The sequence below is a fragment of the Oncorhynchus tshawytscha genome, linkage group LG08 (assembly GCF_018296145.1).
Source record: "Oncorhynchus tshawytscha isolate Ot180627B linkage group LG08, Otsh_v2.0, whole genome shotgun sequence".
Lineage (NCBI taxonomy): Eukaryota > Metazoa > Chordata > Actinopteri > Salmoniformes > Salmonidae > Oncorhynchus > Oncorhynchus tshawytscha.
Window position 1 is genome coordinate 41,019,891 of NC_056436.1, and position 21,549 is coordinate 41,041,439.

General features: G+C 42.9%; 1 protein-coding gene across 1 annotated transcript; it reads left to right on the top strand.

The window, feature by feature from the left end:
- The first annotated feature begins 11,401 nt into the window (after positions 1-11,401).
- On the top strand, positions 11,402-13,435 carry LOC112256478 (antimicrobial peptide NK-lysin-like). Its single transcript, XM_024429767.2, has 5 exons — positions 11,402-11,830; positions 12,000-12,079; positions 12,330-12,413; positions 12,531-12,688; positions 12,870-13,435. The coding sequence occupies exons 1-5, from the start codon at positions 11,782-11,784 to the stop codon at positions 12,898-12,900; spliced, it is 402 nt and encodes a 133-aa protein (XP_024285535.1). The 5' UTR covers positions 11,402-11,781; the 3' UTR covers positions 12,901-13,435.
- The last annotated feature ends 8,114 nt before the right edge of the window (positions 13,436-21,549 follow it).

Here is a 21,549-nt window from a genome sequence, read left to right on the forward strand (position 1 = left end):
GTCTCTTGGGGTATGTCTCTATAAGCTTGGCACATCTAGCCACTGGGATTTTTGTCCATTCTTCAAGGCAATACTGCTCCAACTCCTTCAAGTTGGAAGGGTTCCGCTGGTGTACAGCAATCTTTAAGTCATACCACATATTCTCAGTTGGATTGAGGTCTGGGCTTTGACTAGGCATTCCAAGATGTTTAAATGTTTCCCCTTAAACCACTCAAGTGTTGCTTTAGCAGTATGCTTAGCGTCATTTTCCTGCTGGAAGGTGAACCTCCGTCCCAGTCTCAAATCTCTGGAAGACTGAAACAGGTTTCCCTCAAGAATTTCTCTGTATTTAGCACCATCCATCGTTCCTTCAATTCTGACCAGTTGCTGCCACCACCATGCTTCACTGTGATGGTATTCTCGGGGTGATGGGAGGTGTTGGGTTTGCGCCAGGCATAGCGTTTTCCTTGATGGTCAAAAAGCTCAATTTTAGTCTCATCTGACCAGAGTACCTTCTTCCATATGTTTGGGTAGTCTCCCACATGCCTTTTGGCGAACACCAAACGTGTTTGCTTATTTTTTTCTTTAAGCAATTGTTCTGGCCGCTCTGCGTATAGCCCAGCTCTGTGGAGTATGTGGCTTAAAGGGGTCCTATGGACAGATACTCCAATCTCCGCTGTAGAGCTTTGCAGCTCCTTCAGGGTTATCTTTGGTCTCTTTGTTGACTCTGATTAATGCCCTCCTTGCCTGGTCCGTGAGTTTTGGTGGGCCATTTTTTAATGGTGGATTTAATGGTGGGATGCTAAACGTTTCTGATATTTGTTTTATAACCCAACCCTGATCTGTACTTCTCCATAACTTTGTCCCTGACCTGTTTGGAGAGCTCCTTGGTCTTCATAGTGTTGCTTGCTTGGTGGTGTCCCTTGCTTAGTGGTGTTGCAGACTCTGGGGCCTTTCAGAACAGGTGTATATATACTGAGATCATGTGACAGATCATGTGACACTTAGATTGCACACAGGTGGACTTTATTTAACTAATTATGTGACTTCTGAAGGTAATTGGTTGCGCCAGATCTTTTTTAGGGGCTTCATAGCAAAGTGGGTGAATACACATGCACCACTTATTTAAAAAAAAAAATTTTTAACAAGTAATTTTTTTTATTTCACTTCACCAATTTGGACAATTTTGTGTAGGTCCATTACATGAAATCCAAATAAAAATCTATTTAAATTACAGGTTGTAATGTAACAAAATAGGAAACATGCCAAGGGGGGTGAATACTTTTGCAAGGCACTGTACATGTGAATTGTGTCTGTTTGTATTGTGTCTATGTATTTGTATGTATTCAATGAAAAATAAAATGATTTTTGGACTACAGTATGTTTATTGGCATGGTGCTTTTTTCCATGCAACCTCCCAAAATTTGCTGACTGACTGAAGTAAAGGTCAAACCCAAACATTTGCCTTTCATTCTGCTATGTCTCCCCTAGTCTCTTCCCACAGCCGATATATCTCCTACAACTCTATGGGTGGAATATCATTAAAACTATTTCCCCCCCCTACTAGGTGTGAGCTTCTAAAGACACAGTTGCACACTGTGGTTTCCTTCGTTCTCAGGGTGTTTTCACACATGTAGTGGAAGACTGAGAGAAGGTGATACTCGCGACTTGCGACTGGCTGGTGTGGCAGTAGAGTGTGTTGACTTAATCATGATTTATGACATTGTTTGAGTGAAAGACCAATCTGTGGGTTATCACGGATCAAACACACCTGATCTGTGGCAATCTCGATGAAGAGACATTCCCACGGAAGCCCTCGGGTCACTGACTAAATGAATGATATTCTGTGAGTTCAATTGTCATGTTTGGATTGTTTGAAGAGTTCATGAAGAGCAATGAATGTTGATATGCTTCACTGTACTGTAAGTGCTATGGATGTATTGTTACAGAGAAACTGTGTTATTCTGTACAGCAGATAATTCAAAGAGGAGCGACACTTATTATACAGTGTTGAGGTGTGTGAATGCGTGTGAAGTTTCATGCCTTTGTTTCAATGTTTAGGTCCATGCAAAGTGATGTTAATTAGATGATAGGAGATATTGGGAGTTGGTGCTCTTGGAAGAATCAAAGCTGGGTTTAAACTTAGATCATGAAGTCATTGGTAAACCGATCTCCTGATGTACGTTTGTATATCATAGTAGGGAATTTTCTATGCTGTTAAGACTTAGGATATTTTGTATTCAAGAGTTTCAAGTTCCTTGGTGTTCACCAACAAACTATCATGGTCCAAACACACCAAGACAGTTGTGAAGAGGGCATGACAAGATCCTCAAAAAGTTCTACAGCTGCACCATCGAGAGCATCCTGACTAGTTGCATCACTGCCTGGTATGGCAACTACTCGGCGATGCACCTGTACTGACCTCGCCTTCTGGATGGTAGCGGGGTGAACAGGCAGTGGCTCGGGTGGTTGTTGTCCTTGATGATCTTTTTGGCCTTCCTGTAACATCGGGTGGTGTAGGTGTCCTGGAGGGCAGGTAGTTTGCCCCCGGTGATGCGTTGTGCAGACCTCACTACCCTAACACTTTAAGACATCATATTCCTCATTGAAGCCTATAATGGGTTTTAGATCTAATTAGGACATATGATACCCATTGTATCACATTTCCCACAGGGAGAACGCATGTAAACGTGACATTACATTTTTACTTTCTTTGTTCATGTTATAATCCTGTCCTCCATGTCCAGTTCACATGTCAAAGACCACAACTGCACACAATGCCAGTCAAACAGTAGTTTTCTGGGCAACACATTTCAACTATAAAATGTATCAGTAAAACACATTTAGTCATAAATGACCATTACACTGTAGTGACCTTGTATCTTACAGTTCACCACCACAGATAGTGTCATCATCTGGGTGATAACTGAAGTCATCGCTGGAATAGTCCACTCTTGGCTTTTTCCCTGGAATGCGAGTATGCACTGAGGCTTCAGGTATGCATACCAATGTTGCTGTATCGCAAGACACACGCACATTTTCACATATACTGGGTTGGTTGTAAATGCAGAAAGACAACGCAGATTGTGTCGTGTCTCAGTGGTACTATGATCACAGCCTGTGCTCCACATGCAACTCTTTGGGATGATAAACACGCAAATGACAGGTTTGATAATCTGGTGAACTGTAGGCTACAGAAATTGGGCTGTTTATTATCTTATTCTCATTGTCAAGCCCATTCAAACTGTTTGCCCCCAAAGAACTTCCCTACCCCGAGTGCAGCCCTTTCCCTTGGCTTTCACAATACCCTGACCCAGCTACAGCTCCACTGAACCCTACCTCAGAAAGAAAGCACATAATGTGTGTTGATATTGTTCTGCATATTGAGCTGCATATTTTCACAGTATAGGCCTGTATTCTGTTCGAGATAATCAGAATGTCAAGCATGTCAGTGACAACAGTAACATGAGGTTAACATTACATCGGGGTAGGTGGGGCAAGGCAAAAGGAATAGCCAAGTCAACTAGTTAGTTAGCTAATTATTCTGGTTGTTGATCGGCTGTTATGAGCACCATTGTAGTTTCTAGCTATTTAGGCATCATAAACTCACCATTGCTCCTCCGTTGTATTACACTGGGGATGCTTGTGCTGAGAAATCGCAAGCCTGCAGTGGGCCGATCTCTCATGCTAGAAACCTGTAAATAGATGTAACTATGACCTCTCACTTTATTCCGAAGTTCTGATACCATAACATTACACATTTAGTACAGCTAACGTTAGCTAGATAGCTACTTGCATAAGCATTTCAAGAAACTCATTCCTTACTATGGAAACAGGTCCAAAAGTATCTATATCCACAGTAAAACGAGTCCTATATCGCATAACCTGAAAGGCCGCTCAGCAAGGAAGAAGCCACTGCTCCAAAACCGGCATAAAAAAGCCAGACTACAGTTTGCAACTGCACATGGGGACAAAGATCGTACTTTTTGGTGTCCTCTGGTCTGATGAAACAAAAATAGAACTGTTTGGCCATAATGACCATTGTTATGTTTGGAGGAAAAAGGGGGAGGCTTGCAAGCTGAAGAACACCATCCCAAACGTGATGCACGGGGTGGCAGCATCATGTTGTGGAGGTGCTTTGCTGCAGGAGGGACTGGTGCACTTCACAAAATAGATGGCATCACGAGGAAAGGAAAATTATGTGGATATATTGAAGCAACATCTCAAGACATCAGTCAGGAAGTTAAAGCTTGGTTGCAAATGGGTCTTCCAAATGGACAATGACCCCAAGCATACTTCCAAAGTTGTGGCAAAATGTCTTAAGGACAACAAAGTCAAGGTATTGGAGTGGCCATCACAAAGCCCTGACCTCAATCCTATAGAACATTTGTGGGCAGAACTGAAAAGGCATGTGCAAGCAAGGAGGCCTACAAACCTGACTCCGTTACACCAGCTCTGTCAGGAGGAATGGGCAAAAATTTACCCAACTTATTTTGGGAAGCTTGTGAAAGGCTACCCGAAACGTTTGACCCGAGTTAAACATTTTAAAGGCAATGCTACCAAATACTAATTGAGTGTATGTAAACTTCTGACCCACTGGGAATGTGATGAAAGAAATAAAAGCTGAAAGAAATAATTCTCTCTCCTATTATTCTGACATTTTACATTCTTAAAATAAAGTGGTGATCCTAACTGACCTAAAGACAGGGAATTTTTATTAGGATTAAATGTCAGGAATTGTGAAAAACTGTGTTTCAATGTATTTGGCTAAGGTGTGTGTAAACTTCCGACTACAACTGTAGCTTTATATAGCAATAGGAAGTGGACATCGAAAGACTGTTTGGCTCAGTAGGCTGCTTTGCAGGTGTTTCTGATGTACTGTACAGACAGTGCCTTTCAAAAGTATTCATCATGTCCCTTGGGTTTCTTAAAATGTTATTGTGCTACAAAGTGTCAACAATCTACACAAAATGCTCTAATGTCAAAGTCGAAGAAAGATGATTATTATTATTTTCTGATTAAGCTAGAGATATCAGTTTTTTTTGTTGCATGGGCTGCGTCTCGTTTACCTCATCCGCCAATGGCGACCTAACTCATTGACCATCTGTTTTTCCATGTATGAACCTGTTATTCAATGCTTTTCTATGGGCTAATAGCAGTAAGGCCAAATTCAATGTTTCATCCCCCAAAAAATGTTGATACTTAATGGGGACCTAAAATTAGCTCTAATGTTAGCTTAGTGGAATAGAATAGATTTTAAAGCAGATTTAAGTCAAAACTGTAACTTGGCCATTCAGGAACATTCAATGTCTTCGTGGTAAGCAACACACGTTTAGATTTGTACCTGTGTTGTAGGTTATTGTCTTGCTGAAAGGGGAATTTCTCTCCCAGTGTCTGGTGTAAAGCAGACTGAACCAGGCTTTCCTCTAGGATTTTGCCTGTGCTTAGCTTCATCACATTTATTTATCATGAGAAGCTCCACCAGTATTTGCCGATGTCAAGCCTACCCATACCATGATGCAGCCACCACCATGCTTGAAAATAAGGAGCCAGTTTCTCAGTGATGTGTTGTGTTGTGTTGGATTTACCCCAAACATAAGGCTTTGCATTTAGGCCAAAAAGTGCATTTCTTTGCCATGTTTTTTTCTTCAGTATTACTTTAGTGCCTTGTTGCATACAATATGCATGTTTTGGAATATTTTTATTCTGTATATTTGTATTCTTTTCACTCCTCTATCATTTAAGTAATGATCCAAGATGGCGTAGCAGTCGGACGTCTTGTTGTGTCGTGTCCCTTGTATATATCGTATATATCGTTTTTTAAAACATATCTTTCTTCGCATATCTTTTAAAACATTTTGCTAAACCTCAACTTCTAAATACTCTCCTGCAACCCGTCTCACCCAATGTAGCTATTTTTTCTAAAGTACTTATATTTACTTCGGATCCGGATCCCCTCAACTGAAGCTAGCCAGCTAACTACCAGGTATCAGTCAGCAAACCATTGCTAGCGGTCTTCAGCTAACCGGTCATCAGCTAACCTTTAGCTCGGAAAGCACTCGCCAGTTCGAACAACGCGACTCTAACCAGAGCATAACGGACCTATATATATATATATTTTTTTTTATATATATTTTTTTATCCCCGGATTCCCATCGCAAACGGAACATTTTCAGCTGGATCTTCACAACTAGCTAACTAGCTAACCGCAACCCCGGATGATTACTCCTGGCTAGCGTTTCCACCCACTTAGCTTGAAACTATCCCAGCCAGAGCTACTGTGCTACCACCGAAGCATACTCCTGGGCTACAATATCCGGACCCACGACCGGTCTATCGATGTCACCGCACGAAGAGGCATAAACAGACTCACCCCATCGCGACGCCCCCTAAAGGCTAACTTTCTAGCCCTTGCTATCTCCCTGCTTGCTAATTCGGTCTGCTAACTGCTAGCTTGTTTAGCCCCGGTCCGCTAACTGCTACCTTGTTTAGCCCCGGTCCGCTAACTGCTACCTTGTTTAGCCCCGGCCTACTAACTGTTAGCTTGTTAGCACAGGCCTGCTAACCGTCTGAATCGCCGCGTCCCAAACACTCACTGGACCCATATTTACTTTCAATCTCTTTTCGATTTTTAATTTGTTTATACCTTCCGGTAACCTGCCTCACCCAATGTGATACGGAACCGCTATTATTTTTAATTTTTAGAATACACTCAAGAACATCCAGAAGCTAACCAGCTAACTAGCTACAAGCTATTTAGTCATTGTTAGCCACTACTAGCGGCTTTTACCTTTTACCTTCTGCACAGCCAGCCAGTTTTTTAACCTGGATAATACTCGCCAGTCCAGCTTCCCTGCCCAATCCACCGCTTCCCCCTGGACACTGATCACTTGGCTACATAGCTGATGCATGCTGGGCTGTCCATTAATCACGGTACTCCATTCTGCTTGTTTATGTTTTATCTGTCGGCCCCAGCCGCACTCAGGCTCTGTGTGTAGGTAATCCGACCCTCCCTGCCTAGTCAACGCCATTTTACCTGCTGTTGTTGTGCTAGCTGATTAGCTGTTGTTGTCTCACCTACTGTTTTAGCTAGCTCTCCCAATTCAACACCTGTGATTACTGTATGCCTCGCTGTATGTCTCTCTCAAATGTCAATATGCCTTGTATACTGTTGTTCAGGTTAGTTATCATTGTTTTAGTTTACAATGGAGCCCCTAGTTCCACTCTTCATACCCCTGATACCTCCTTTGTCCCACCTCCTTTGCACATTCTTCCATTGCAAAACTACCATTCCAGTGTTTTACTTGCTATATTGTATTTACTTTGCCACCATGGCCTTTTTTGCCTTTACCTCCCTTCTCACCTCATTTGCTCACATTGTATATAGACTTGTTTATACTGTATTATTGACTGTATGTTTGTTTTACTCCATGTGTAACTCTGTGTCGTTGTATCTGTCGAACTGCTTTGCTTTATCTTGGCCAGGTCGCAATTGTAAATGAGAACTTGTTCTCAACTTGCCTACCTGGTTAAATAAAGGTAAAATAAAATAAAATAAAATTAAAAAAATGTCCAGTGATACAACCTCTCTCATTATCACCCAGTGCCTGGGCTTACCTCCGATGTACCCGCACCCCACCATACCCCTGTCTGCGCATTATGCCCTGAATATATTCTACCATGCCCAGAAATCTGCTCCTTTTACTCTCTGTCCCCAACGCTCTAGGCGACCAGTTTTGATAGCCTTTAGCCGCACCCTCATTCTACTCCTCCTCTGTTCCGCGGGTGATGTGGAGGTAAACCCAGGCCCTGCATGTCCCCAGGCACCCTCATTTGTTGACTTCTGTGATCGAAAAAGCCTTGGTTTCATGCATGTCAACATCAGAAGCCTCCTCCCTAAGTTTATTTTACTCACTGCTTTAGCAAACTCTGCTAACCCTGATGCCCTTGCCGTGTCTGAATCCTGGCTCAGGAAGGCCACCAAAAATTCTAAGATTTCCATACCCAACTATAACATTTTCCGTCAAGATAGAACTGCCAAAGGGGGAGGAGTTGCAGTTTACTGCAGAGAGAGCCTGCAAAGTAATGTCATACTTTCCAGGTCCATACCCAAACAGTTCGAACTACTAATTTTGAAAATTACTCTCTCCAGAAATAAGTCTCTCACTGTTGCCGCCTGCTACCGACCCCCTCAGCTCCCAGCTGTGCCCTGGACACCATTTGTGAATTGATCGCCCCCCATCTAGCTTCAGAGTTTGTTCTGTTAGGTGACCTAAACTGGGATATGCTTAACACCCCGGCAGTCCTACAATCTAAGCTAGATGCCCTCAATCTCACACAAATCATCAAGGAACCCACCAGGTACAACCCTAAATCTGTAAACAAGGGCACCCTCATAGACGTCATCCTGACCAACTGGCCCTCCAAATACACCTCCGCTGTCTTCAACCAGGATCTCAGCGATCACTGCCTCATTGCCTGTATCCGCTACGGAGCCGCAGTCAAACGACCACCCCTCATCACTGTCAAACGCTCCCTTAACACTTCTGTGAGCAGGCCTTTCTAATCGACCTGGCCCAGGTATCCTGGAAGGACATTGACCTCATCCCGTCAGTTGAGGATGCCTGGTCATTCTTTAAAAGTAACTTCCTTACCATTTTAGATAAGCATGCTCCGTTCAAAAAATGCAGAACTAAGAACAGATATAGCCCTTGGTTCACTCCAGACCTGACTGCCCTCGACCAGCACAAAAATATCCTGTGGCGGACTGCAATAAGATCGAAGAGTCCACGCGATATGCAACTGTTCAGGGAAGTCAGGAACCAATACACGCAGTCAGTCAGGAAAGCTAAGGCCAGCTTCTTCAGGCAGAAGTTTGCATCCTGTTGCTCCAACTCCAAAAAGTTCTGGGACACTGTGAAGTCCATGGAGAACAAGAGCACCTCCTCCCAGCTGCCCACTGCACTGAGGCTAGGTAACACTGTCACCACCGATAAATCCATGATTATCGAAAACTTCAACAAGCATTTCTCAACAGCTGGCCATGCCTTTCGCCTGGCTACTCCAACCTCGGCCAACAGCTCCGCCCCCCAGCTACTCGCCCAAGCCTCTCCAGGTTCTCCTTTACCCAAATTCAGATAGCAGATGTTCTGAAAGAGCTGCAAAACCTGGACCCGTACAAATCAGCTGGGCTTGACAATCTGGACCCTCTATTTCTGAAACTATCCGCCGCAATTGTCGCAACCCCTATTACCAGCCTGTTCAACCTCTCTTTCATATCGTCTGAGATCCCCAAGGATTGGAAAGCTGCCGCAGTCATCCCCCTCTTCAAAGGGGGAGACACCCTGGACCCAAACTGTTACAGACCTATATCCATCCTGCCCTGCCTATCTAAGGTCTTCGAAAGCCAAGTCAACAAACAGGTCACTGACCATCTCGAATCCCACCGTACCTTCTCCGCTGTGCAATCTGGTTTCCGAGCCGGTCACGGGTGCACCTCAGCCACGCTCAAGGTACTAAACGATATCATAACCGCCACCGATAAAAGACAGTATTGTGCAGCCGTCTTCATCGACCTTGCCAAGGCTTTCAACTCTGTCAATCACCATATTCTTATCGGCAGACTCAGTAGCCTCGGTTTTTCGGATGACTGCCTTGCCTGCTTCACCAATTACTTTGCAGACAGAGTTCAGTGTGTTAAATCGGAGGGCATGCTGTCCGGTCCTCTGGTAGTCTCTATGGGGGTGCCACAGGGTTCAATTCTCGGGCCGACTCTTTTCTCTGTATATATCAATGATGTTGCTCTTGCTGCGGGCGATTCCCTGATCCACCTCCACGCAGACGACATCATTCTATATACTTCCGGCCCGTCCTTGGACACTGTGCTATCTAACCTCCAAACGAGCTTCAATGCCATACAACACTCCTTCCGTGGCCTCCAACTGCTCTTAAACGCTAGTAAAACCAAATGCATGCTTTTCAACCGTTCTCTGCCTGCACCCGCACGCCTGACCAGCATCACCACCCTGGATGGTTCCGACCTTGAATATGTGGACATCTATAAGTACCTAGGTGTCTGGCTAGACTGTAAACTCTCCTTCCAGACTCATATCAAACATCTCCAATCGAAAATCAAATCAAGAGTCTGCTTTCTATTCCGCAACAAAGCCTCCTTCACTCACGCCGCCAAACTTACCCTAGTAAAACTGACTATCCTACCGATCCTCGACTTCGGCGATGTCATCTACAAAATTGCTTCCAACACTCTACTCAGCAAACTGGATGCAGTTTATCACAGTGCCATCCGCTTTGTCACTAAAGCACCTTATACCACCCACCACTGCGACTTGTATGCTCTAGTCGGCTGGCCCTCGCTACATATTCGTCGCCAGACCCACTGGCTCCAGGTCATCTACAAGTCCATGCTAGGTAAAGCTCCGCCTTATCTCAGTTCACTGGTCACGATGGCAACACCCATCCGTAGCACGCGCTCCAGCAGGTGTATCTCACTGATCATCCCTAAAGCCAACACCTCATTTGGCCGCCTTTCGTTCCAGTTCTCTGCTGCCTGTGACTGGAACGAATTGCAAAAATCGCTGAAGTTGGAGACTTTCATCTCCCTCACCAACTTTAAACATCTGCTATCTGAGCAGCTAACTGATCGCTGCAGCTGTACATAGTCTATCGGTAAATAGCCCACCCATTTTTACCTACCTCATCCCCATATTGTTTTTATTTATTTACTTTTCTGCTCTTTTGCACACCAATATCTCTACCTGTACATGACCATCTGATCATTTATCACTCCAGTGTTAATCTGCAAAATTGTAATTATTTGCCTACCTCCTCATGCCTTTTGCACACAATGTATATAGACTCCCCTTTTTTTTCTACTGTGTTATTGACTTGTTAATTGTTTACTCCATGTGTAACTCTGTGTTGTCTGTTCACACTGCTATGCTTTATCTTGGCCAGGTCGCAGTTGCAAATGAGAACTTGTTCTCAAATAGCCTACCTGGTTAAATAAAGGTGAAATAAATCAATAAAAAATAATTATTGTGGAGTCACTACTATGTTGTTGACCCATCCTAAGTTTCCTCCCATAAGTTTCATTCCTGTCCTGCAGCTTAGTTCAGAAGGACGACCGTATCTTTGATGTGTCCGGGTGGTTTAATACATAATCCACAGCATAACTATTAACAGTGAATGTCTGATTTGTTATTGTTACCCATCTACCAATCGCTACCCTTCTTTGTGAGGCTTTTGAAAAGCTCCCTGGTCTTTGTAGTTGTATCTGTGCTTGAAATTCAATACTTGTCTGAGGGACCTTACAGATGTTGAACGTAAGTGGGACAGAGGAAGGGTTAGTCATTCAAAAATCATGTCAACCTCTACTTTTTCACACAGAGTGAGTCAATGTAACTTATGTGATTTGTTAAGCCATTTTTTTAAAATCCTGAACTAATTTAGGCTTGCCTGAACAAAGGGGCTAAACACTTTTGTAACGACTATATTTTAGTTATCACATTTTGAGTAGATTGTTGAAAGAAATAATAACAATGTAATCCCATTTTGTAGCACAATAAAATATGAAGACATCCAAGGGGTAACTGTAATTGACAAATGAAAATGAAGATAAGACAGTGGAGATGAAAAAGAGATTAAAGGTCGTCGTGGGTGGGGGTTGTACAGGGGGATGTGGGTAGACAGGCCTCGGTGTATAAAGGGGCTTGTCTGAATCATAAGTCACTTTACCAAACCCCACCACAACTTTACTCTTCACATCTCTTACCACCACAAATCATGAAGACATCTCTGGTCCTCCTTACCCTCAGCCTACTGGCTTGTTCAGGTGAGCTTTCATTTGTTAACTCAAGTAGTAACTGCTGTAAATGGAGCAGATACATTCGATTGGGTCACGGTGTACGATAATCTGTAAAGGGGGGACCTAAAATCCACTCCAAGTTCACCTTTCGTTTCAGTACAATATAATGGAATGTTGTACCATTTTTACTTCACAGTTTGGGACGTCTGTGGACAATGCCAAGAGGTTAACCTTGATGACCAGGAAGTAGTGGAAGCACTGCCAGAAAAGCACATGGTAACAGTATACTATATGGTCAAAATTGTATGAACTAGCAGTAGACATTTCTGCAACGTTCTATTGGAATACTCAACTAACCTGCTACTGTGTAACAGCACTTAACCAAAGACATGAATGCAACCAAGAAATTGATGAAACTCTTGTCCAACCTGACTTTCACTCTTGCATTACGTATTCAAATGTATTTAAACCATAATACTGAATACATCACACCATGTACATTGTTGTCTGTTTATCCTTTCCAAAGGTGCAACAGTTAAAGGGAACATGCTGGGCGTGTATGTGGGCACTGAACAAAGTGAAGAAACACATCTCCTCTTCCTCTAGCGAGGTAACTACCCAATAGCATTACAATTCATGAGTGTCCCTTCAAGAAATTTTACTATTTACTGAAATATTTCTCAGAAAATTTCAATTTCAACTGGTGTTGATGATTTCTCTTCAATAGGCGCAGATAAAGCAGAAGCTATTGTCTGTTTGCGATAAATTGGGCCTCCTTAAATCTCTGTGTAAAGGCATGGTGAAAAAGCACTTGTGGGTGTTGGTTGAGGAGCTTAGCACCAGCGATGACGTGAGGACCATCTGCATTAACATTAAGGCCTGCAAGTGAGTCGAAGAAACTGCTCTGGATACTCTTTGGTGACTGTTCAGATGACCTAATAATATAGAGATTATCACCTGAGCTTGTTAATTCAAACACTATTGAATAGAATCTATTCATTAATACATAATATGGGGTTATGTCTTTTGATCTTCCACTCATGTCATCTTTTTGTGTATCTTTTAGACCAAAATACATTTTGGATCTGAGCTACTGACCAAGCAGCCAGTATCCAGATTCCAAAGTGAGAAGATGGATGTTCAGGTGTCAAGACAATGCTATGCTGCCAGCCTCTTGCCTTTTCTCAAATTCGTCACGACACAAGAATGATATGTTATTGGAATGATTATATGTTCTGAAATAATGTTTTTGGAACATTATTATAATAGTGTATAGTCATTCTTAAATTGCAGAACATTTTCTATCATGTAATTTTTGTTCACTTTTTGCTATTTTAGTATAAAATATTATTCTCTGAATGTTTTATGTTTGTGTGAATTTTTTGGCCAGCAAGAAATAAACTTAATTTAATATAGCACAACAATATAGTACAACTGCTACCCTTCTTTGACACCAACTTCTTTATCCAAAAGAAAACCTTTGGCATCTGAACCCATTTTTACTCATCCGAAGTAAAAAATGTAATGATAAAACAATGATAAAACATTTCATGACAATGTCTAAACTCATGTTGACATTTTTATTTAGAATCAGCTTTCTGTAGAGAATCTTGATCACTTTGTAGGAAATTACATCCAGCAAGGGCTGTCGTCTGAAAAATGTATAGAAATATGAATTATTAAGATTGTGATTAAAAGCAATTTTCACACCTTTTTCACAAAGATTTGAGGAAGCATATTTCACCACAGACTGCCACCAGCTTCTGTTTGATCTCTTCATGTAGAGTATAAATACATGACATACAGTGCATTCAGAAAGTATTCAGACCCCTTGTAACGGTTCTCTTTAGGTGAAGTAGAGGCGGACCAAAACGCAGCGTGATTATATTGATTCATGTTTAATAAAAACAGATAAACACGAACACTACAAAAACAATAAACAGGGAAAACCAAAAACAGCCCTGTCTGGTGCAAAACACAGACAGGAACAAACACACAGTGAAACCCAGGCTACCTAAATATGGTTCCCAATCAGAGACAATGACTAACACCTGCCTCTGATTGAGAACCATATCAGGCCAGACATAGAAATAGACAAACAAGACATCCAACATAGAATGCCCACTCAGATCACACCCTGACCAACCAAAACAGAAACATACAAAGCAAACTATGGTCAGGGTGTGACACCCCTTCACTTTTTCCACATTTTGTTACGTTACATCCTTATTCTAAAATGGATTCCGTTGTTTTTCCCCTCATCAATCTACACACAATACCCGATATTGACAAAGCAAAAACAGTTTATAATTATTTTTTTTGCAAATGCATTGAAAATGTAAAAAACGGGAAATATTAAATTTCCATAAGTATTCAGACCCTTTACTCAGTACTTTGTTGGCAGCGATTACAGCCTAGAGTCTTCTTGGATATGATGCTACAAGCTTGGCACATCTGTATTTTGGGGAGTTTATCCCTTTCTTCTCTGCAGATCCTCTCAAGCTCTGTCAGATTAGATGGGGAGCGTCGCTTCACAGCAATTTTCGGTCCCTCCAGAGACTTGTCCCAAAGCCGCGTTATCTAGGCTGTGGGCTTAGAGTCGTTGTCCTGTTGGAAGGTTAACCTTTGCCCCAGACTGAGGTCCTGAGCATTCTGGAGCAGGTTTTCATCAAAGATCTTCCTGTACTTTGCTCAGTTCGTCTTTCCCTCAATCCTGACTAGTCTTCCAGTCCCTGCCGCTGAAAAACATCCCCACAGCATGATGCTGCCACCACAATGCTTCACTGTAGGGATGGTGCCAGGTTTCCTCCAGACGTGACGCTTATGGCATTCAGGCCAACGAGTTCAATCTTGGTCTCATCAGACTAGAGAATGTTGTTTCTCATGGTCCGAGAGTCCTTTAGGTGCCTTTTATTGAGGAGTGGCTTCCGTCTGGCTACTCTACCATAAAGGCCTGATTGGTGTAGTGCTGCAGAAATGATTGTCCTTCTGGAAGGTTCTCCATCTCCACATAGGAACTCTAGAGCTCTGTGAGAGTGACCATCAGGTTCTTGGTCACCTCCCTTTCCAAGTCCCTTCTCCCCCGATTGCTCAGTTTGGCCGGGCAGCCAGCTCTCGGAAGAGTCTTGGTGGTTCCAAACTTCAATGCTCTAGACATTTTTTTGTACCCTTCCCCAGATCAGTGCCTCGACACAATCCTATTTCGGCACTCTACAGACAATTCCTTCGACCTCATGGCTTGGTTTTTGCTCTGACATGCACTGTCAACTGTGGGACCTTATATAGACAGGTGTGTGCCTTTCCAAATAATGTCCAATCAATTGAATTTACCACAGGTGGACTCCAAGTTGTAGAAACATCTCAAGGATGATCAATGGAAACAGGAAGCACCTGAACTCAATTTTGAGTCTCATAGCAAAGGGTCTGAATATATCTGAACATAAGGTATGTTTTTTATTTGCAAAAATGTCTAAAACCCTGTTTTCGCTTTGTTTGTTGATTGTTTAAAAAAAAAATCATTTTAGAATGAGGCTGTAACGTAACAAAATGTGGAAAATGTGAAGGGGTCTGAATACCTTCAGAATGCACAGCATTATAAGCCAAATAAGACATTATGAAGGCTTACACATTCTTATAACAAGCATTAAAGGGAAACTGCATTTCCTGATTTAGCCTTGTTTTTCATCGATGCTCATTAAGAAATGCTAGCCGCCATCGCTGAAGGCAAACTGTTACGATGAGCGAAGGGGGGGAACCCAAGAGCCGACTCAGCAGAGGAAACCGGGATGAATGTACAATATGTTTATTGAACACAGCAAATGGGGAGTGCAGAACCAGGACAGCTCAGATGAGTAGCAATAATCAGGAGTGTAAAGTGAGTTGGCAGCATGGAACAGGGGAACAGGTCCTGGAGGGAATCCAAGGTAATGGTGGTGAGTAATATCCAGAGCAAGGTGGTTGGTGGTGATATGGGAAACAGGAGACAGAGTGGTACTGCAAGGAGAGGACAAAAATTATGTAAGTCAAAGAAATAAGCACAGCAGTGAAAACAGGATCTAGAGCAAAGACAACAGGCTAGAAACATAACTGACTGGTAGAGATTACAATCTAGCACTGTGAAGATGGCAGTCTTGAGTATATGTAGAGGTCTTGATTATGGGACGATATGCAGCTGGTAGGGATTGCTCTGACTCCAGCACACCTGTCTCCAACCACACAATCACACCATGAGAGAGAGTATACCGGGAGAGAACTGAAGGTTAGGACAACACCAGATGGACACCAGAGGGTGTAGTGGGAGCAGATGTGACACAAACAAGAGTCATCTTGGGTTATAGATAGAAATTATAGATAAAACGTATCGGAGCTCATCAGCTGTTGGACAAACATTACACAACAAGTTGGAAATCGCAAATTCAACAATGAGTTATTTGGAAGGAATAAGTGGCTAACTGCAAGCATTGCAATGCAATCCCTAGCCTGTAGTTCGGGGGAGTGGATGTGTGGTCCAACTCTGGGTTTAAGGGTCTCTTTTCCAGGCTTAAAAGGATAAACATTCAACATTGGCCATGCTTTCAATGCAATGCTCTGACTGGGACAACATGTTTTGAACGGTCATCCAACACAGAATACGAAGTCGGGAACTTGGGCCTCTTTCTAGAGCTCCGACCTGAATATCACTCATGTCACGATTCAACCTTGCTTTTTTTCGGAGTTCCCAGTTGTTTTGAAAGACAATATTCCAGAGAATGGCAGACTTTGATGACAAAGTTAGAAAATTTGCCCACAAAGGACCGCTGTGCCACCTTCCTGTTCAAGTGAATAGCCTATAGCCTGTTTTAGTGAAATGTCATAATCAAATACTGTAAGAGCTTTCATTGTCTGCTTATAAGCTCCCTTCATTTATCCTACGGTTCTGACTCGGTGTACATGGAGAATAATGTAAGAATGGCCTATGTTCTGAATTCTGTCGCTGTACATTTCAAAGTGCTGAACAAATAGTTATATTGACTATGTCCTGTCCTACCTCGCTCATTAATGTCTTAATCGAAATTAAAGATTGCCTCTTCTCCGCTCGTCGTCCTCTTATGCCATAGTTTGTCAGTAGAAACCACATTTGTTCAGCAAGTTAGCCATATCAGCTATTTTTTTAAAGGCAGTAAATGAGGCTCAATGAACTGTTTCACTGCCAGACAATGCTCCACCATGTGTAGCGGCAGTAAGGTGTTGGGACTGCTGTAGGGACTCTGCTGTTGGGACAGCTTTATGTAGTCCAACACATTTTAGAGTGGCCTTTTATTGTTCACAGCACAAGGTGCACCTGTGTAATGATCATGCTGTTTAATCTGCTTCTGTTATGATATGCCACACCTGTCAGATGGATTATCTTGGCAAAGGAGAAATGCTCATTAACAGTGATGTAAAGACATTTGTGCACAACATTTTAGAGAAATAAGCTTTTTGTGCGTTTGGAAAATTTCTGGGATCTTTTATTTCAGCTCATGAAACATGGGACCAACACTTTACATGTTTTGTTTATATTTTTGTTTAGTATATATACATTTTTCCCACAATATCTGTATTCCCAGTATTCTCAGTCATGTGAAATCCATAGACTAGGGCCTAATTCATTTATTCAATTGAGGGATTTCCTCATATGAACTGTAACTCAGTAAAATCAATGAAATTGTTGCATGTTGCGTTTATATTTTTGTTCAGTATAGCTAGCTGGAACCAGCAATTTCTGATCGATATACTTTGCCAAAGTACCCAAACAAAGGAGAAGGAGAGCGATGAGCGGCAGCAGTATCAAACCACCGAGGCCGCCGCCAAGCCCTCAGCGTTGATGCTGCAGAGTTCTAGGTACAGTAGCTTTGTGTGCAGAGCCTACCCACCCTTCCACAAGTGCTGCCAGGATAGTGGCTCCATAGCCGCCTCCAACTGTTCCTGATGATCTTGGAACAGAGGAGCCAGCCCAGGTTAGCCTTGAATCCTAGCCTAGCTGCAGGCTTTCTGTCAATTAACAAATTTTATTAATTAAAAGCTTCTATGGAGGAACTTTGAATGTCTTTGAACTTCGGAGTTGGTTTTAACATTGGACCAGAGAAAACGTTAGCTAGTTAGAACAAAATAATAGCCCTCGCCAGTTAGTAGGTGGAAAAGCCAGGCAAAATCAGTGAAGTTAGCACCAGCAACAACAGATAACATTAGCTAGCTATATAAGTTAGAAAGCTAGCTTTCTAGCTACACTGACAGTTGTCAGTGTTGTTGTTTCTCCATGTAGAATTCACCACATTTCGTGTATATGTATTAGTAGCCTACTTCATTCTTTGGAGGTGGAACCTAAACAAGCATTTCCTCTCTAGGACAGGATTATGTCGAAATAGGGGCGGCATTTAAAACCTGTTCAGCTAGCCCTGCAAACAAAAATGAGTCGTTAAGGGTGTCCCCGGAACTTCACAAAATTGTTGCCTAAAGTTGTAAAGACATTGTGTAATGGTCCTTCGGAGATTTTGTCTAGTTCCTGGTTAGTTCCCGGGACGTCCCCCAAGGATGATTTTAGGACGTTCTTGGGATGTATCTTGACCCTGTGGAGGTTTTGTCTAGTAGGGGAGAGTGGGTAAGCTAAGCCAAACGGCTAGTTTTGCCACCCCTTGTTTCTAGGAAACCATACACATTTTTAGGAAGAGGTCATCATTTCATGGAGTCTGTGAAGGAAGAAACCAGATGGAAAAAGTGGAAAGCAAGTTGCGTTACAAAAATAATATGTATTGTGTTATAGGTTTCATGATGCTTGTACCTTAACCAAAGTAGATCATTTTAAGATTGTTTTATACATCAGTTGGGGTCTTTATAAGCTACAATATGAGGTCCTAAACCTAGCATGAATGTCACGCGGAGCAGAACAGGTGAACCCAAGAGCAGACTCAGACGAGAAGATTGGGATGAGGTAACCAAGGTATTTATTGAAACACGGGGAAGATGGGGTGCAGGCCAGGGGAAGCTCGGACGGGTTGCAGGAAGCCAGGTGCGGAGGCTGAGGCTGGAGCAAGGGGAGTTGGACTGGGTAAGCAGGTCCGGAGAGGAAGCCAAGGATGCCGTGGAGTGGGGGGTCCAGGACAGAGCAGCAGGACTGACAAGATGTGGGACTGGAGACAGGGGCCAAAGTCAGAGCGGGCATAACTGTAGCGGAGAGGAAAACCGCGTCAGGCAAGGGTAAACAGGCATAACATGAAAACAGGATCTAAGCAGGAACAAACGGCTAAAAAACACAGACTGATTGAGCAGAGGTTACGATCTGGCAGCGTGGAAGTGGCAGGGCTGAGTATTTGTAGAGGTCTTGATTATAGAACAGGTTGCAGCTGGTGAGGATCTGCTCTGCCTCCAGTACACCTGTCTCCCCCACACAATCACACACACACACATAAAGAGGAAGAGGGAGAGAGCACTGGGGGAGTGGCAGCAGGTTAGGGAGACACAGGATGAGAAGTAGAGGGTGTGACAGGAGCAGATGTAACAATGAAAGTCCATCCTTGTAGCTATCTGGGCTAATAAACTCATAAAAAAAGAAGCGTCCTCTCACTGTCAACTGCGTTTATTTTCAGCAAACTTAAAATGTGTAAATATTTGTATGAATATAACAAGATTCAACAACTGAGACATAAACTGAACAATTTCCACAGACATGTGACTAACAGAAATGGAATAATGTGTCCCTGAACAAAGGGGGGTCAAAATCAAAAGTAACAGTCAGTATCTGGCGTGGCCACCAGCTGCATTAAGTACTGCCGTGCATCTCCTCCTCATGGACTGCACCAGATTTGCCAGTTCTTGCTGTGAGATGTTACCCCACTCTGCCACCAAGGCACCTGCACCATCCTGGACATTTCTGGGGGGAATGGCCCTAGCCCTCACCCTCCGATCCAACAGGTCCCAGACTTGCTCAATGGGATTGAGATCCGGGCTCTTCGCTGGCCATGGCAGAACACTGACATTCCTGTATTGCAGAAAATCAAGCACAGAACGAGCAGTTTGGCTGGTGGCATTGTCATGCTGGAGGGTCATGTCAGGATGAGCTTGCAGGAAAGGTAACACATGAGGGAGGAGGATGTCTTCCCTGCAACACACAGCGTTGAGATTGCCTGCAATGACAACAAACTCTGTCCGATGATGCTGTGACACACCGCCCCAGACCATGACGAACCCTCCACCTCCAAATCGATCCCGCTCCAGAGTACAGGCCTCAGTGTAACGCTCATTCCTTCGACGATAAACACGAATCCGACCATCACCCCATGTGAGACAAAACCGCGGGCAGTTGTTGTTGCCATCCTGTACCTATCCCGCAGGTGTGATGTTCAGATGTACCGATCCTGTGCAGGTGTTGTTACATGTGGTCTACCACTGCAAGGACGATCAGCTGTCAGTCCTGTCTCCCTGTAGCGCTGTCTTAGGCGTCTCACAGTACGGACATTGCAATTTATTGCCCTGGCCACATCTGCAGACCTCATGCCTCCTTGCAGCATGCCTAAGGCACGTTCACACAGATGAGCAGGGACCCTGGGCATCTTTCTTTTGGTGTTTTTCCAGAGTCAGTAGAAAGGCCTCTTTATTAGGGTCCTAAGTTTTCATAACAGTGACATTAATTGCCTACCGTCTGTAAGCTGTTAATGTCTTAACGACCGTGCATGTTCATTAATTGTTTATGGTTCATTGAACAGGCATGTGTTTAAACCCTTTACAATGAAGATCTGTGAAGTTATTTGGATTTTTATAAATTATCTTTGAAAGACAGGGTCCTGAAAAAGGGACGTTTCTTTTCTTGCTGAGTTTATTTAGTCAACATGTTTGACTTGGGGTAAGTTGATCCAATGGCCACCATACCCCATACAAATTAATTACAAATTATGATTTTATGCACAATATGCATAGTATCTTTGCAATTTGTCATGCATATTAACTCTTTTGTATTATTACAGAGCAGACATCATCTAGCCCTGTGTATACAAATGTAAAACAAGCTGGGGTTTAGCTCCCTTTGAGGTTCTTGAGAGAGCAGCCAAGGATGTGAGAGAATGGAAGGAAATAAATCCATTTGAGCAGCAGAAAGGGATGAAAAAATGTACTGAATGACACTGAAGAGCAGGGTTGGGGAGTAACATGTAATCTGATTTAAAAATAAAACCAAACTGTAATCAGTTACATTACCAGAATAAATATTGTAATCAGAATACAGATACTTTTGAAAAACTAGATTACTTCTTGGATTACTTTTAAATGCAATAACACACAACATGATACATTTCTGTTTTCTCAACGACATTCTCAACGGCATTGAAAAAATATGCAAGTTTAAGTTTGTTCCATGTGATCGAGTCTAACCACAAGTCAGAGATCACTATGATGACACACCAAATGCGTTTGATGGATCCTTTTTGTCTTTCGCACATATCTGTATGAAAGATAGGCTATGAAATAGTAGCAGAGGCACACAAGGTCTGATACCTGTCACATGGAGTCGGAGCTTGGGGACCAGTTTAATGGGCTTAGTTGACTCAAATGCAGAGAACTTGCCTACGAATTGCTACAACAAAACAAAATCCCAGTCCCAGACAACTGGTCAAGAAATGGAAGGGTAAGTGATATTGAACAGAGAGCTCTATATCTGAATGTTGGCATACATTTAAGATATACAATATACCACACCCCATTCCATGAATTAAACTTTGACCTACCAGCACCATCAC